The sequence below is a fragment of the Fusarium mangiferae genome (assembly GCF_900044065.1).
Source record: "Fusarium mangiferae strain MRC7560 genome assembly, contig: FMAN_scaffold020, whole genome shotgun sequence".
NCBI classification, from domain to species: Eukaryota; Fungi; Ascomycota; class Sordariomycetes; order Hypocreales; family Nectriaceae; genus Fusarium; species Fusarium mangiferae.
Window position 1 is genome coordinate 383,794 of NW_024573940.1, and position 14,573 is coordinate 398,366.

At 47.9% G+C, this 14,573-nt stretch overlaps 8 protein-coding genes and 1 non-coding gene across 9 annotated transcripts; 5 read left to right on the forward strand and 4 right to left on the reverse strand.

Annotated features, from left to right (window-relative positions):
• Positions 1–574: 574 nt before the first annotated feature.
• On the forward strand, positions 575–1,846 carry FMAN_14474 (uncharacterized protein; the record flags this gene model as incomplete). The annotated part of the gene is made up of 2 exons (XM_041825176.1): positions 575–1,516; positions 1,571–1,846. The coding sequence occupies 2 exons, from the start codon at positions 575–577 to the stop codon at positions 1,844–1,846; spliced, it is 1,218 nt and encodes a 405-aa protein (XP_041690583.1).
• A 257-nt stretch (positions 1,847–2,103) lies between these two features.
• FMAN_14475 (uncharacterized protein) lies at positions 2,104–3,017 on the forward strand (the record flags this gene model as incomplete). The annotated part of the gene is made up of 4 exons (XM_041825177.1): positions 2,104–2,304; positions 2,366–2,573; positions 2,630–2,778; positions 2,841–3,017. The coding sequence occupies 4 exons, from the start codon at positions 2,104–2,106 to the stop codon at positions 3,015–3,017; spliced, it is 735 nt and encodes a 244-aa protein (XP_041690584.1).
• A 1,023-nt stretch (positions 3,018–4,040) lies between these two features.
• FMAN_14476 (uncharacterized protein) lies at positions 4,041–4,931 on the reverse strand (the record flags this gene model as incomplete). Its single annotated transcript, XM_041825179.1, has 1 exon — positions 4,041–4,931. The coding sequence occupies one exon, from the start codon at positions 4,929–4,931 to the stop codon at positions 4,041–4,043; it is 891 nt and encodes a 296-aa protein (XP_041690585.1).
• A 956-nt stretch (positions 4,932–5,887) lies between these two features.
• FMAN_14477 (uncharacterized protein) lies at positions 5,888–6,241 on the forward strand (the record flags this gene model as incomplete). The annotated part of the gene is made up of 1 exon (XM_041825180.1): positions 5,888–6,241. One exon carries the CDS (start codon positions 5,888–5,890, stop codon positions 6,239–6,241), a length of 354 nt encoding a protein of 117 aa, XP_041690586.1.
• A 1,165-nt stretch (positions 6,242–7,406) lies between these two features.
• On the reverse strand, positions 7,407–7,872 carry FMAN_14478 (uncharacterized protein; the record flags this gene model as incomplete). Its single annotated transcript, XM_041825181.1, has 2 exons — positions 7,407–7,720; positions 7,788–7,872. 2 exons carry the CDS (start codon positions 7,870–7,872, stop codon positions 7,407–7,409), a joined length of 399 nt encoding a protein of 132 aa, XP_041690587.1.
• A 486-nt stretch (positions 7,873–8,358) lies between these two features.
• Positions 8,359–8,865, reverse strand: FMAN_14479 (uncharacterized protein; the record flags this gene model as incomplete). The annotated part of the gene is made up of 2 exons (XM_041825182.1): positions 8,359–8,646; positions 8,710–8,865. 2 exons carry the CDS (start codon positions 8,863–8,865, stop codon positions 8,359–8,361), a joined length of 444 nt encoding a protein of 147 aa, XP_041690588.1.
• Positions 8,866–9,639: 774 nt separating this feature from the next.
• rrna52 lies at positions 9,640–9,755 on the forward strand. The gene has a single exon (XR_005994045.1). It is a non-coding gene; the product is annotated as a ribosomal RNA (ribosomal RNA).
• A 240-nt stretch (positions 9,756–9,995) lies between these two features.
• FMAN_14480 (uncharacterized protein) lies at positions 9,996–12,248 on the reverse strand (the record flags this gene model as incomplete). The annotated part of the gene is made up of 1 exon (XM_041825183.1): positions 9,996–12,248. The coding sequence occupies one exon, from the start codon at positions 12,246–12,248 to the stop codon at positions 9,996–9,998; it is 2,253 nt and encodes a 750-aa protein (XP_041690589.1).
• Positions 12,249–12,916: 668 nt separating this feature from the next.
• Positions 12,917–14,198, forward strand: FMAN_14481 (uncharacterized protein; the record flags this gene model as incomplete). The annotated part of the gene is made up of 2 exons (XM_041825184.1): positions 12,917–12,966; positions 13,019–14,198. 2 exons carry the CDS (start codon positions 12,917–12,919, stop codon positions 14,196–14,198), a joined length of 1,230 nt encoding a protein of 409 aa, XP_041690590.1.
• Positions 14,199–14,573: the final 375 nt, after the last annotated feature.

Here is a 14,573-nt window from a genome sequence, read left to right on the forward strand (position 1 = left end):
CTGTCTAGCTCAGTCGGTCTCGCGGCTCTGACCCTCCGATTCGCAGTGTGACCGGCGTAATCCGTGTTCGCCTTGTCAAGATAACCATGTAGAATGTCAATACGAGAGGCCTAGGAAGAAGCGCCGGTACATTCGACCGGTGTCAGATGATCCAGATGTCAACTCTAGAGTATCTTCTGAGAGGCTCAACATCTTGTATGAGGAAAGGGCAGACTGGTTGCCTGCTGATACCATTGACGTCAGCACCCCTACAGAGGCACAGCAACTGAATTCAGTGCGTGTGAACAATTCTACGAATGCGCAAATTACTACCGTTTGTCCTTTGCAGCTGGAGACAGAATACTGGAACCTTGGTATGGGGGAATGCTTCTTCTACCCAACCAACCTTTTCGGAGTGGTCGACCTTCCTCCCTACGTACCCTCACTGCCATTTAACGTACCTCAGAGTCCTGGTATATCACTCTCACCTCCACTCCAGCATCTCTCGAGTCAAAACGGAGTGCTCGATCGTTTTCTGGATGACAGCACCATCCCGCAGCTCATCGACGTTTTCCTAGAGCGCCTACAGCAGTCCATGCCCTTCTTCACCCGCTCATATCTGCATCAAAACATCGCGCGTCAACGACATCTCCAAGACCGGTCTTTCGGCTCTTTGGTGCAGGCTATTTGCTCGCTAGTCCTTCTACAGCCCGTCCAGAGCCAGGAGAAACGCTCATGGCCGAATCGTGAAGCTAGAGCCGACGCACACTTGGCCCTGGCTGTAAATTTACACTCACAGTCTGATTTAGGTCAGAGTCCGACTCTAGAAACAATCATGACGAGCGTCTTCTTGTTTGCGTGTCAGTTCTGTAAGGGCAATTTTGATGCAGCCAGATTTCGGCTCAGGGAGGCCGCTGCTCTAGCCGAGGTGATGAATCTCGATAAGCCTGAATCGTACGGCCGGATTGGAGACACAGAAAAGCAACGGAGGCTCCGCACACTAATCAGTCTTACGATCATTGAGAGAATCTACTCGGTCCAGAGAGACTACATTCCGGGCACGAAATCACTAAGCCGGAACAAGCTGCAAGAACTGCAGAATGCCATCGCATCTTCCGATGACAGGGGTGAAAGCGAGAACATCATTGCCATGGAGTGTATCAGCAACATGCTCGAGCAGGTGGACTTCATTGATCCCGATATAATAAAATGCTGGAAGGGTTTCTGCTGGGAAGAAGAGGCCCCGACACATGTCACCAGAAGCACAATACTCACTCTCCTACGAAGGTACCGGATTCCACCACGGTTTTCTGGACTTTCTGGTATCGATACCCATGCTCAGCATGCAGACATCCTTGTTACCAGGCACTGGATCAGGATCAAGCTGTGGTCTTTGGCCAATAGCCACGGCTATGTTGACGCCCTATCTGACGACGAGGAGTTCCGTCATGAGTACGCCGTGACCATTGCAAGTGAGGCTCTTGACACCTGTTCTCGGTTCCAGATGACTAGCCTCGAAGTACATGGCATTGGGCTTGTATGTATACTTGAGATTCTCTCCGATAAGAACTCAAACTGATCAAAACAACAGGTTGAGAAACTCTCTGATCTAGCAACTTGTGCAGCACAACAAGTCGACGTCTACTCGCCTGCGCAAGAGTATCCCATTCATGCAGACTTAACCAACCGTGATCCAAACGTGATGCAGCCACAGGAAGACTCTCCGACTTCAACTTCAAGTTCAGGGCCTGTGAATAATGGCACCGAGGACATGCTCAATGGCTATCTCTCGCTGTTTGCATCCTTCCGGAGAGGGAGACACCCTTTTCTTAAGCCGTATATGCGCCTCCTACTACTCAGAGATTGACGATAGCAACGGAGTTGGTTCCAGTTTGCCTCTTGGTGATCACTGTGAAACAGGGGGTGCTTGTGATAAAGGCAGGTTGAGACAGCTAACTCTCCGCTGTTAATCTAGGCTCCCTCTCCAACCTAATACAATACGTTCAGCGTCTGATGACCGACGATATCATACCTTTACGCATCTTGGCTCTATCCTAAGTCTACATGAGATTTAGGTAATTTAAGGTAGACCTTAAGCTTTTAGATTAGTTATTATAATTTAGGATGACTAAAGGTCCCCCCGCTGTGTCAGTGTCACTTGCCAGTGCGAACTTCTCCCGCATGAGGAGGGGTCGCTATGTCTCGAGACAACGTTGCTCAGCCGCGCCTCATTTTTTGTCTTCCTTCTTCGCAGCAACAGCAACAGCAACAGCAACAACAACAACAACATCTCGACTTTCATCTCAAACCCGGCTGATCGTGATGGTAATTGAATCACCCAGCAAGGTACCTAGTCTGAATCACTGACTAATGGTATAATCTACAGGCCGACTCGTCCTCCAATCTTTCCTCGCCGCCTGCGAATTCTGACCTCGCCGTTTTGGTTGACCGTATCTTCCGTGAAGTGTTCACTCAGCTCGGCGAAATCAAAACTCAGCTCGACACAATGAACGGCCGTCTTGATACTCTCGAGGCCACTGTTCGCGACCATGGCCAGCACTCGGCCCGTATTGATCGACGTCTTACTAGCGCGCGTCAGTACCTACTACGGACTTGACCATGCAACCCAGATATACTGACAAACACCTAGGACCTCTACAACAACCAATTTCCGTGCTAGACTCCTCAACAGCGGAGCTTGTGAGCCTAGTTCGGTTCTCACCCCTCTGGTCAATCCAGCGACTGGCGAGAACATCCCCGATTTCCCCCGCACCTATGGCGAGGTCCAGCGACTTCACGGTATTTATTCCTTTGTTTTCTTTGTTTTCAGGTGTCAAATCCTTCTAACATCTGAATCTTAGCTCGTGAGCTCGGTGCCCTTCTGCAAGCCCTCAACCTGCGCGGTGCTAGAAACGCTGAGCAGAAGCGAGGTGACTTCTTGCGCGAGATTGGCGCTACCCAGGTTCGGGTTACGCGCCGTTAGTGTTTTTCCCAGGTTATCGCATTCTGGAATGGAGTTTGGTGTAATCGGTTCATGAGAACAATACCCATTTGTAGTTGGCTATCAATTTTGATAGAACTAGACCCAGGGAAAAGGGAATAGACAAGCAACTGCCTTGATGAATTAGCTTTGACTTGAGTGAATGTTCCACTGGGTTCAAAAGTACGAGATGAGATGATCCCAACCTGTCGCCTAAAATTATGTAGCGTTTTAGCGAATGCTCAGGGCATCCCCCACTGCAGTCCCTCCTGGAACTAGCCACTGGGCTCCAGTGGTGCATAAATCGACGCGCCACAAGGTACAGCACAATACCCGCTGTACCAACATCAGAAGGCTTCTGTGGCCTCGAGCCCTTGTAACCACGCCCAACCTCAGCAACTATGGGTGTCTCCCGCTCCTCATTCAGAATCGCTGGACTTCACAACTATACCACCTGATTCAGAATAAGAATGTCTCACATATAAGTCAATTCACGCCAATATCAATAATCAAAAACTTTATACCACCAATTTTCAGTCTATTCAGAAGCTTCTTTGTCTATGTACCCACTTGAGTACCCCTCGGCATAACAGCGCCTATCTTGATCGTCCCGTAAGCACTACTCACTTGAGTAAGCTTGTCCCGAATGATCATCAGGGACTGAACACTTGCTTCTTTGCTCACTTGAGTGGCGCTGTATACTAAACCTGCACAGATATAGAATTCCCATATCGATCTACTCACTTGAGTACTGCTGTAAAAATGACCAGCACATTCCAACACATCTCCCAAGCCTCAACGAGCCCATACACTTGTACAGACTTCCCATCCTGACATCCAAAGTAACAAAGGGAAAGCTTCTTCCTACCTACCCATTTGGTAAGCTCGATTGATCTGTGCAGTATAAACCAGATAATCTCAGAGAAGGGGGTCTTGCGGAACAAGGTGACCGTAGCGGTCCATCCAAGTTTCACTTCCGATGAATCTCCAAGCAATGACAATACCGTATTCTTCGGAAATCTCCTTGTCAAGATTGACACCCAGGTTGCTCAGCGCAGGGTGAGTCTCGGGGACGGTCTTCTTATATTCTGCTCCGCGATAATGATCGTGCAGCTGTTCGCGAGTCATCGTGATAACCTCTATTATTGCCCCACGGGGGTGAGCTTAGTTCCGATGGAATCTCAGCCTGTTGAACCCGCCATCCTGCCTCGGTACCCGAGGGGCTCAAGGCATGTAGGGCCAGCCCTTGTGGACATGGAAACACGAGGACCTGGCAGTCTTTATACGTCCGGAGAGCCACACAAGCCACGTCGTCTTGGACTGGTAATCGGAGGTATTGTTCATGGTCAGCAACTTGCTTTTTGATCCACCTCTCATAGTGCGCATTAATAGGCTGAGCCAGCAATGGTAGGGTGGCAGAAAACACATCATCGTCCTCGGAAGATATTGCAGGGGGACTCCGATAATGGTACTTCAGCTCCTCGATAAAGGAAGCCAATATCCACTTTGCCTGAGCGATAAATATTACCGCATAGTCGTAGGGGGGACCACGAAACTCGACAGTCATCGCGTTTCCTTTTTCTAGGATAGATAGTAGCGTATTCACCTTAACGTCAGGGGGTTCATCGCGAAGTTCGTCTTTCAGGTGAGGTTTGTCAAATAGCTGCATAGCCTCAGGATCATTTCTGCCGTCTTCATCATCCTCTGCGAAGGAACAAGTCAATGCCTGAATTTCCTCACACACCTGCTGAAGCCTAGATTCATCATATCGGTCAATGTTTTCCATCACACAGCCGTAAGCAAGGCTGCTCATGCTTTTCATGATGGCCAAACAAGACCTGGCGATGATATCTGCTGGAACGTGACCTATACCCTTGGCAAGATTCTCGATAGAAATGTGGAGGCTGTCCAGCTGGTTCTGGATGAGCTGCTTCTTGAGATGCTCCATATCCTCTTCTGAAGAGTGTGGCATCGTGAATGTAGAGATATTGAACGTTTCTGTATGGTAAAGAGTTCGAAGAATGGTGATTAGAAGGTGTGTGGTGAATGTTGGTGGTTTACACTGTTGTAGATGAAGATTGATCTTCATAAGCGGTCAAGCCTCGTATTTAACGACATGGAATCAGCAATTGACTTGGCACTTGTTCGTAATTGAACTGCAATCATTGTATCCTCTTTCATTACGGAAATTCGGAGTTTGTGTCTTCTGGTTAGGACTGCAACCTATTTCGGTATATCTACAATTGAATTGTTAAAGGAATACTTAATAATCCCGCAGTGACTGAACCACTGTCTGTGTACCGGCATAGCTACGGGTTGAGTAAATACTTAGCCTTCCTATTACTACTTTACTATCCGAACACGAGGTGAACAAAGGATAAGCTTCAATGAATCTGGGTGAACATGAGTGAACATGGAATGGAGTCTTGAACTTCTTCTAAAGAACAACAACACGTGCTAAAACATTACTTGGAATACAGCATGAATAGCATAAAGAATACTCAAAGTCAAGCATGTTCGTAAGCAAATCTACTAATGGCTTGAACTGTAGTAATTCTACTTCCTTGTCATGTCTTACAGGCTCACGGGTTATAGCCACTGACTCACCTCACGGTCTGTGGCACGGAATAATTCAGCTTCAACACTATTCGCACCATGAGAACTTTCTATATAGCATAAGTAACGAAACTGAGACACTGAAAGTTCAGAGCTGCTAGGCGCAATGAATAATTAGAAGAGGGGAGAGGATTTTGAGCTTTCTTGGCCTCAAGATAATATTAAAAAGTAAAGAAGAAATTAGGTAAGCTATAATGAAACCGAGTTCAATGTGATGATATTTGACAAGATTTAATAAGATTAAGTGAGCTGCGATGGGATTTGACGGGTTATGATGCTAGTTTGCGCCTGTTGCTCGCATGCGCTGCCATCATGACTGAAAACAACATCAACAAAACCACTCACTTTCAATGCACGCGTACTCCAAGTACAGAGGCCATGAGCCTAACATGTCTTTCTCCTGATACACCACCAGAGGATCCTCTTTCGCAGCCTGTTAAGCCCCAGCGCAAGTATCCCCCGCTGTACGCCCGCCGCGAGCTAATAAGCATTCATATGCCTTCAAGACTTCACGAAACATTCGGCCTTTCCGTCTCCAACGTTATATTTGACGCTATACGAGGATCGGCTGCAACTATTATGACTTCCTTCCCTTTTTCAGCAAAGTCGTCCAGTAACGATGGCTCAGAGCCCCGAATGCTAACGCTTAAGCCGTATTCACTTTGATGATACTGTCAAACATCGTGATCGAAGTTCACCGGCTCATCTACACAAGGCAAGATCGATGATCTATAGGGATCATGGTATTATCTGTCTATGTTAAGGCAAACCATGGAGAGAAGTTGGCTGGATGGAATAGAAACTGGTTGAGCCTTGGTATAATCTCTGAAATATTGGCAAATTATCAAATGATCTACATATACACAAACGAACTTCTGGTTGGGATTATTCTATGGACTTTGGTACAGAACATTCAATTCTTTTTCACTCTTCTCAAAAGCTCAACTAAGCTAGTATAGTTATGCAGGAAACACGCTGTGAACCTCCAACTTCATGAGTGCTCAGCCTACGGTTTCCTACCAATATCGTCCAACTTCATACAGTCCATACATCGTGTGCTCCCCGCATACCTGGCAGGAAGCGTCCCTCTCTTCTCTAATCTTCTGTGAACACTGCCTTCCTTTTCTCTTGGCTCTTTCACATTCCTCCCTTCCCATACCCTCGAATGTGAGTACATCTCGAACGTTGGGATCTTTCTCGCAGGCACCGCAAAGGGTGCGACGATACACGTCCTTGCACATGATTGAAGCTGATACTTGGTGTTCTTGAAGACTTGAAGGTTAGATGAAAAGCTCGGGAGTGAGTTGAGCTGGTTGGAGAGCGGGAGCGGGACTATATATAATAATTTTGGTCGGGCTTCTGATGTGACCGATGTGAACAGGTGCAGATATGGGTAGTGAATAGGCTAAACAAAGTAATCATTCAAACTTCACACGACAATGACTCAAAGTCAAACTCGCTGTTCATGTTGGACAGTGACTTTTTCTACATAGGCACTCTGAGTAATGGTTCTGTCATCCACGCGAACTCTCAGTGAAGCAGAAGTGCAGCGAGCTCTTATGGACTAACGTTCAACTGATAGACTTGACAGATGGTGTTTACATCATACGCCTTACTTGGACCAACGTTCACGGCAGTCTCGCGCGTATCCTCGCTGCTTCACTTCAGTGGGCTCATCAATCTTATAGCTTACCGAACACATCAAAAGTCACACTGGTTTTGATTCACAGGTGCATGGCGTGCAATGGAGGCCTCGTAGAGGCTTGGCATTTACCGACGAAGAATATATTTATTTGCTTCACTTGCGATTGACATATAGAAGCATTTTGTCCTACTTCTTGCCAAACACCTTCTTGACCTTATCCGCGAAGGAACCAGTCTCTTTCTTGGCGACTTCTTGTCGGGTCTTTGGTTGATAGTCATATGGCTCCGTGTAGCACGTGCCACGAGCTGTATTGGCATGGCATGCTGGACACAGCCATGGCTTGTTGAGCACAATCGGCGTCTCCCCCGGACAGGCCTTGCCCTCCTTGACGGCTTCGCATAGGTCTGTGTCAGTAAGCGCGTGATCCTCGGCCTCGCAGTTGCTGCAGGTCCTTGGGGCAGATTTGACGATACACATGGTGGATATTGTTGTAATAATAGCTTTTGGTGTTATTAATTGGTAATTGGAAGAATCGAGAGTAGAAGTTGTTGCAGCAGGTTTAAGTACTGCCCTCTTTGTCATTCTCATGCGTGATGGGGCGTCGCTTGAACAGCGCAGGTTCTGAACAAGGAACCAAGAGACAAAGCGGCATAGTGAGTCTATGTTACCACCTAGCGGAGAGTGAAAGGCCAACAAAGAACTTCAGGTATTGGGCAACAAGGCACGACCAGTGAACAATGCCAGGCAGTGACAGGGCGAAAACGCCGGGCCTACAAGCAGCTAAGATACACAAGATGCTCGTCCATGCGCCAATCGCTGATGTGATCCAAGGCTTGAGTCGAAGTCATCGTCAATTGATGATGAGACTAAAGACAATATGGTCTACGAATGGAACTTCAGAGTACGTTACGGGATGTGGCCATGATGATGGACCGCTATATCCACAGGAGCTTTAAGCTAGTATATCGCGGTGAGTATTGGGCTACATTTAATCTTCCTTGAACAAAAATAGAAATAAGCCACGGAGTAAGATGGCAGATCTCAGAGTGAGACAAGGGGCACAATCACATCACGATGCCGAGACTGCGATACGAATTATCGGGTCTCAGACCATCTTCCTCACTCCCGAGGACAAGCCTCAGAAAGCAATGAAAAGAATAAAAGAAAACACGCCTGTCAGACGTCCATCAACACCCACCCCAGCCACGCGCCCGAAGGCAAGACCACAGCTGGGGTCGAGATCATCAAGCAAACCATCTCTATACAGCAGCTGCACGAGGCAACCACCGCCATCCTTGCGGACAGAGCGAGAGGACCAAAAGGTATTCACTCTAGGGTGTCGAGGATATACATTCATCAACCAGGGTGGGATCTGTGGCTCTTTTAGGGAACCAAGAGAAGGTCGAATACTATAGAAATGATTCTCCTGGAGACGTTGTTAGTGTCCGTTTGGTGGAAGGGCGAGTGATAGTAGGTGGGGGGGACGTACTGAAGTATTGTCGACATGAAGAAGAAAAGAAAAAAATCCCAAAGGTCTGAGCAGGATCGGCTTTTTATAGAGAGGTACAGTGGGGCTAGGGGACTGGCGCCTGAGGCAGATTGAAAACTCTGATTTTGGCCCAGCCACTTTTTTTGTCAGCCTCATTTCGCTACTGGAGAAAAGTGACCGGGTTCAGTGGGTATTGCGACCACTTGAGCAAATGGCACCACGATTGAAGGAGAAATCTGCAAAGAAATGAGGCTGCCAATTAGTGGGTAATTCTATTGCTACAGAAACACTGCAAAGGGTCGAGGAGAACAGAGATTTCACTCAGCGATGAATGTCTGCGAAAGATGATTGCTGAAAGCTCGTCAGAGGGGCTGGGGCGCTAGTGCGGTTTAAGATAGCGGTCGTGGACAATATCGCTGAGCATCACGTCTATCACCAACCCTGTAGGGTAGATATTCATTTACTGGCAGATGCGTATTGCGTTAATAAAGGGTCGACGAGGAGAGAAAGCAAATAAAATCTTCCCAGCTGAAATATCGTTGAATTGAATTAATGTTTAAATAATTGACTGCACTCAATGCAGGTTTCTGCTTAACTCGTTGCATTGGAATCTGACTTAGAATTGCGGATGAAGTCGACGAAACTAAGCTACACTGGGCATCACGGCGTCACGCAAAACAAATGCGCACCAAACAGTAACCGGAAGTTACAGAGAATTAGAGTCACTTTAGCCGAAAAGGTTAGATATTATAAGACAAGAAATACATTTCATCTTTCAATAGGAATCACAGACTATGAGTGTCCATGTCAATGTTCAAGCTGCCAATTTGACTGAGACCGCACATTAGCAGACTGACCCACTGAATCGCGCTTGAGAGCCCACCAAATCTGTGTTGTTATAGCGCGTAAGCCCGCTGTAGTCTAGCACATACGACCAAAGGTAGTGGAAAATACGGGATCCCGTCCGCTCTCCCATAGTCAAGCCACTAACCGGCGGATTAGTAGTTGGGTCGGTGACGACCAGCGAATCCCCGCTGTTGTATGTATCTTTTGCCATTTTTGCCCTTGAGAATTGCTTGCATTGTTGCGTTCAATCTTCGTTTTGGTGGTCGCGAAACTTGGTTGTTGGTTGCTGACCTCGACCCCTGTCGATGTGCGCTCACCCTGGAAGTAGTATAGCTATTTTTAAATACTGACTATTAACTAACCACAATCCCTATCAAGTCCACGAGATTAAACACCTAAACAGAATGCATTAAATAGACATTCCCACCTGGGCTATATATCTAACGCACACGCAACTCAGTCCTACCATTATCAACACTACTTGCCAAAGCATATGCCTCTTTGTCTCTGCCCGCTGACTTCGCCAATACCTCGACCTGTCTATCTTTCATGCCTTCGCTGCCAGCTGCTCGAATTATGTCCTGCGTCTCGGAAGATACCAGCTGCGAAACTGCCTGCCAAGCGTTACCCAAGAGGGAAGATTCAGTGCGCTTTGCGAAGAGTACCAAGGTGAGAGCCGTCAGTACAAAGTGCATACCAATGATGGCTATGGTAACAATGAGACCAGTCCATTGCTGCGGAACGACGCGATTCTGGGCGTTGATCGTTGTGACCTCGTGTGTAGGTTCAAAGACAGGGAGCCAGTCATAGTACAACATTTGATAAACGCGGAACATAATTGCTTGCAAGGCTTGGGCTGGGTTCCTTGTCTCATGGAAGATTCTCTGGAACATAGCTGCATGCTCTGGGTGTGTCGCCCAAATGACCGTAGTGGTAATGTCATTATACGTATCATCAAATTCGCCTGCAAGGCTCCAGCCACCGAGAGTGGAGTATTCAACCAGTGTGACCCAAAGCTCGAAGTACGCAGACTGTATGGATGCTTTTCCATCCAGCTCCATCCAAAGGCCTGGCCCTGAGTGGACTTCGAGATCCAAGGTACCGCGACCCGTCGAATTGTCCGGAGAGATGCCAACGCCAAGTTGTCTGAGAACACCTGTCTCGTTCCTTAGAAGGGTAAGGCTTGACAATTCTGTCAAAAACCTAGGCTCCGAAGAGATAGCTTTCCCCGTCATAGTGACATTGAACTTATGAGGTAGGTTCTGGCTGACGTAGCACACGGTGGTGTTTAACACTTCAGCCCCATCAGCTGTGTAAGCCAATGTCCAAGGCCCGTCTGTCCGATATGTCAGGTTGTCCAACTGCTTTTGAAGGTCAGGGGGGATCGCAGCACCCATGCCTGTCTCGGCACGCCCATTCAGCACTTCGCCAGAGGTCACAAGGGTAACATGTCTGAAGCCATACGACCAACCAGATAGCGGATTCATCGTGACATTTTTCGAGGACACCTCCACCATCGCAAACTCATTGCATAGAGCCGTTGGCGATTGCACGGCTGTTTGTGTGCTATTCCACAGGTTGTGTAATCTGCAGTATATCTGTACAGGTTTGCTCAGTTCTTTGCCAAGGAAGTCAGTCTGGTTCTCGACTACAAATGTTGCATTGAGATATAAACCACTGACCCCTTTCCTCTCACCCGCGTCCCATTGAATTGAAGCATTGATGAAGGTTGGTGGGAAACAAGCAGTTCGCTGGTTGATAACGACAGAAGGACCGTGATAATACTCGAGAGTGGTTCTGTCTGATGCTTTATCATATGGAAGTATGGCCCGGTAGATATCTCCTGTATCCGCAGCGTTGTCTGTGCGAAGTGGTGTCTTCATCTCAGCAGGACGATGCTCAGCAAACCGCCAATGAGCTAGAGGTCTAGATCTCCAATAAGCGATACTGCTATAAGGAGAGCTATCTGCGGTGTCAAAACCAATAGCTTTGATAGAGGTTGTAATAGGAGCCGAGATCTGGCCTTCATCGAGGTCGAAGAGAAGTATAGTCGAAGTGAGAATTGAGATCAACGCGATAGCGACCGTTAAGGCAAGGACAGGGAGATAAAGAAATCCGGAGATGCGCCCTGCAAGACAGTGTCGCCAAGCTGTAGGAAGAAGATCCAACGGGCCGGCGCTGGAGCTCGACGCTCTCTGGATAGATAGCATCGCCGTATCGCAGAAACGACTACCTGAGGTCTCGAGGATAACAGCTGCCATTGCTGCAGCAGCAAGACCAATCTGAAAACCTATCGACACTCGAATGCCAGCAGAACAGATAGTAACAAGCTGTGTTGTCCAGCCACCAAAAACGATGTCGTCCCAAAATTGAGCCCGATGATGGCCGCTCCTTGCTCTTTCGGCGCCGTCCCAGAGAAAGACAAGGAGTGCGGTACAAAAGAGAATGGCACCCGTACCAACGGTAAGGATAAGTATTCCAGGGCGGCCGATTCTTTGCCACCATCTTCGGTCGCGCTGTTGCTGCGGCGGAACAAAAAATGTTGTTGCAGATCGCATAGGGGTCTCGACGATGTTGAAGCTGGGCTGAGCTGACTTCTCTTTCAGATCGGGTCGACCCAAGTCTTTCATGCCCGTATTGTAGCCATCGTATCTAGCAGAGGTTTCTGTAGGGTTGCTTGCAGCGTGTATCATGTCATGCGGTTGTGGTGTCAGCATATCGACTTTGCGAAACTCGGCCATGAGGACAGCCTTGAGTTTGATAGAAAAGGAACAGGAAAGAGTGAGTGAAAAGTGTGCAAGAGACAGAAAGAGAGACAGAAGATGGAAGATGGGGTGTTTGCTGTTGAACGAGCATGTGCACTTCTCTTTAAACCTCGACCTGCATGCAATAATCCCACAGACCTTATGCTTGAATCAGCAGTGGCCAAGTGGTCAGGCAATTCAGGATCAACACATTGCCTCGCTCCTATTGATAACCAGGGTGTAAGCTCTCAGTGGATGTCCCAGTACCAGATACAGGATAGAGCTTACGCTCACCCCGTTGTAGCTGCGCGTATCCAATAATTTCCAGACACGATATTTGATTGGCGGGCTCGGACTCAGGCTCGGACTTGAGAAATAAACTACCCCCCTGTCAGTCTCTTTACGCTTAAATGACTTTTGAGCTTCAGCTCAGACAATCTAGGCAATCTTAAAAAACAGTTGCGGTCTGGATTCACTCCGCGATTTGTGCCCCTTCGATCAATCCCGGTCATAGAATCATCACATCTCCTCTTAACAAGGTGGGCTCGAAAATTTTAAATGTTACTGTCATAGGCCCCTTCGGACTCTGACACACAAGCAAAAGCCACGATTGCAAAATGGCACGAAAAGGCTCTAAGAAGGTCAGGACAGGGTGCATCACCTGCAAGTAGGTATCTCCCAGAACGCACAGTTGCATGCTCTAACTTGGCAACGCTTAGGGTCCGCAAGATCAAATGCGACGAAACGAAACCCTCTTGCCAACGTTGCACAAGCACTGGCCGCATTTGCGACGGTTATTCACCTTGGGGTCAGGCCACTCCGGCGACTCATCTGACTGTGATCTATAAGCGCTCGGGGACGACGACGGAAGAACAGAGGGGACTACAGTACTTTTGCGAAGTAGCCGCCCCATGCCTACTGGGCCCAAAAAACCCCTATTTCTGGACGCACCTGGTGATGCAGCTCAGTGAGTCGGAGCCGGTAGTGAAGCATTCACTGCTGGCGATCAGCTCTCTCTACGAGAATAGGGAGGTCCAAAGGATATCGCCAGCTCCGCCCAACCTTGCATTGCGGCATTATAACGCCGCAATCCGAGAGCTCAAAACCACGCAGAGCGATGTCTTGGCACTGGTAGGGTGTGTTTCGTTCACCTGCATAGAACTTCTGCGATCGAACTACAGAATAGCTATATGGCATTGTACCAACGGTCTCGCCATCCTGGAACATTGCAACAGCCTATGGGCTCGGGAGCACCTGGATCCCATATTCCGACGGATCAGAATCTTGCCTCTGCTCTTTAGCAGTGATTCTACAGAACCTAGTCGCCCTATGGTCTTGGGGTTTGTGACACCATCAAAGTTTAACAGTCTGGATGATGCGCAGCTGATGACGAACGAAATCATCAACCGATTAAAGCGGCTTTGTTCTCTGAAGAAACAAGGGTTGCAATTCGACCAGGACATGGAACTGGAGTACATCAAGTCATTGCTGGAAAGATGGCAGTTCTTGATAAAGGGCATTCATGTCCATGCAGCGCTGCAAGTAGATAGTGCTTACAACGCGCAATACGCCTCAGCATTGATGGACTTCCAATTATGCCAAGCTTGTTTCAACTTTTTATTCTACAGCAGCATGGGAGACGACAAAAGCGCAAAGGCCTCTTGTGATATGGTCAAATCGGCTCTATCTTTTGGTGAGCTGCACACGCTGCAATCCACATGGTTTCTCTCCGAATTAGGCCTCGCCCGTCCTGTAAACCGCAGCGACGGGATGCAGCTGTCTGGAACAACGATTAACGGTGCTTCTACCGCTGACTACACCGGGTATTACGGCAGAGGTGATTCTAGGCACCCAGCTTATGCATACTACGGCTTGGAGGCCGCGTCTGAGTTGAGGTAGTCGCCATGTTCGAAATTTGTTGCTACTTCTTGCGAATTACTGTCATCAACATCTATGGGCCTACAGTTATTAAAGGCTAGGGCTAGACTCCAATAACGAGTTAGGCAGCCAATCTCCGCTGTTCTCTGACAGATGTTTCTCTTGGAATCTTCAAGAGGAGTTCTATAGGAATCAGAGTTCAGGCTTGCTGTCATATCAATGACAATACGTTCCATCTTTGCAGCAAAAGTACTACCATTAAAGTATAGACACTAAGGAGCCCAATTGAATTCCTTGTATCGGTTGACCTGTTCTATCTATTTGAGGTCGACTTACAGTACTGTAGTGGATATACATACACATATAGTAGGGATGTAGGATAAGAGGAGAGTAGTG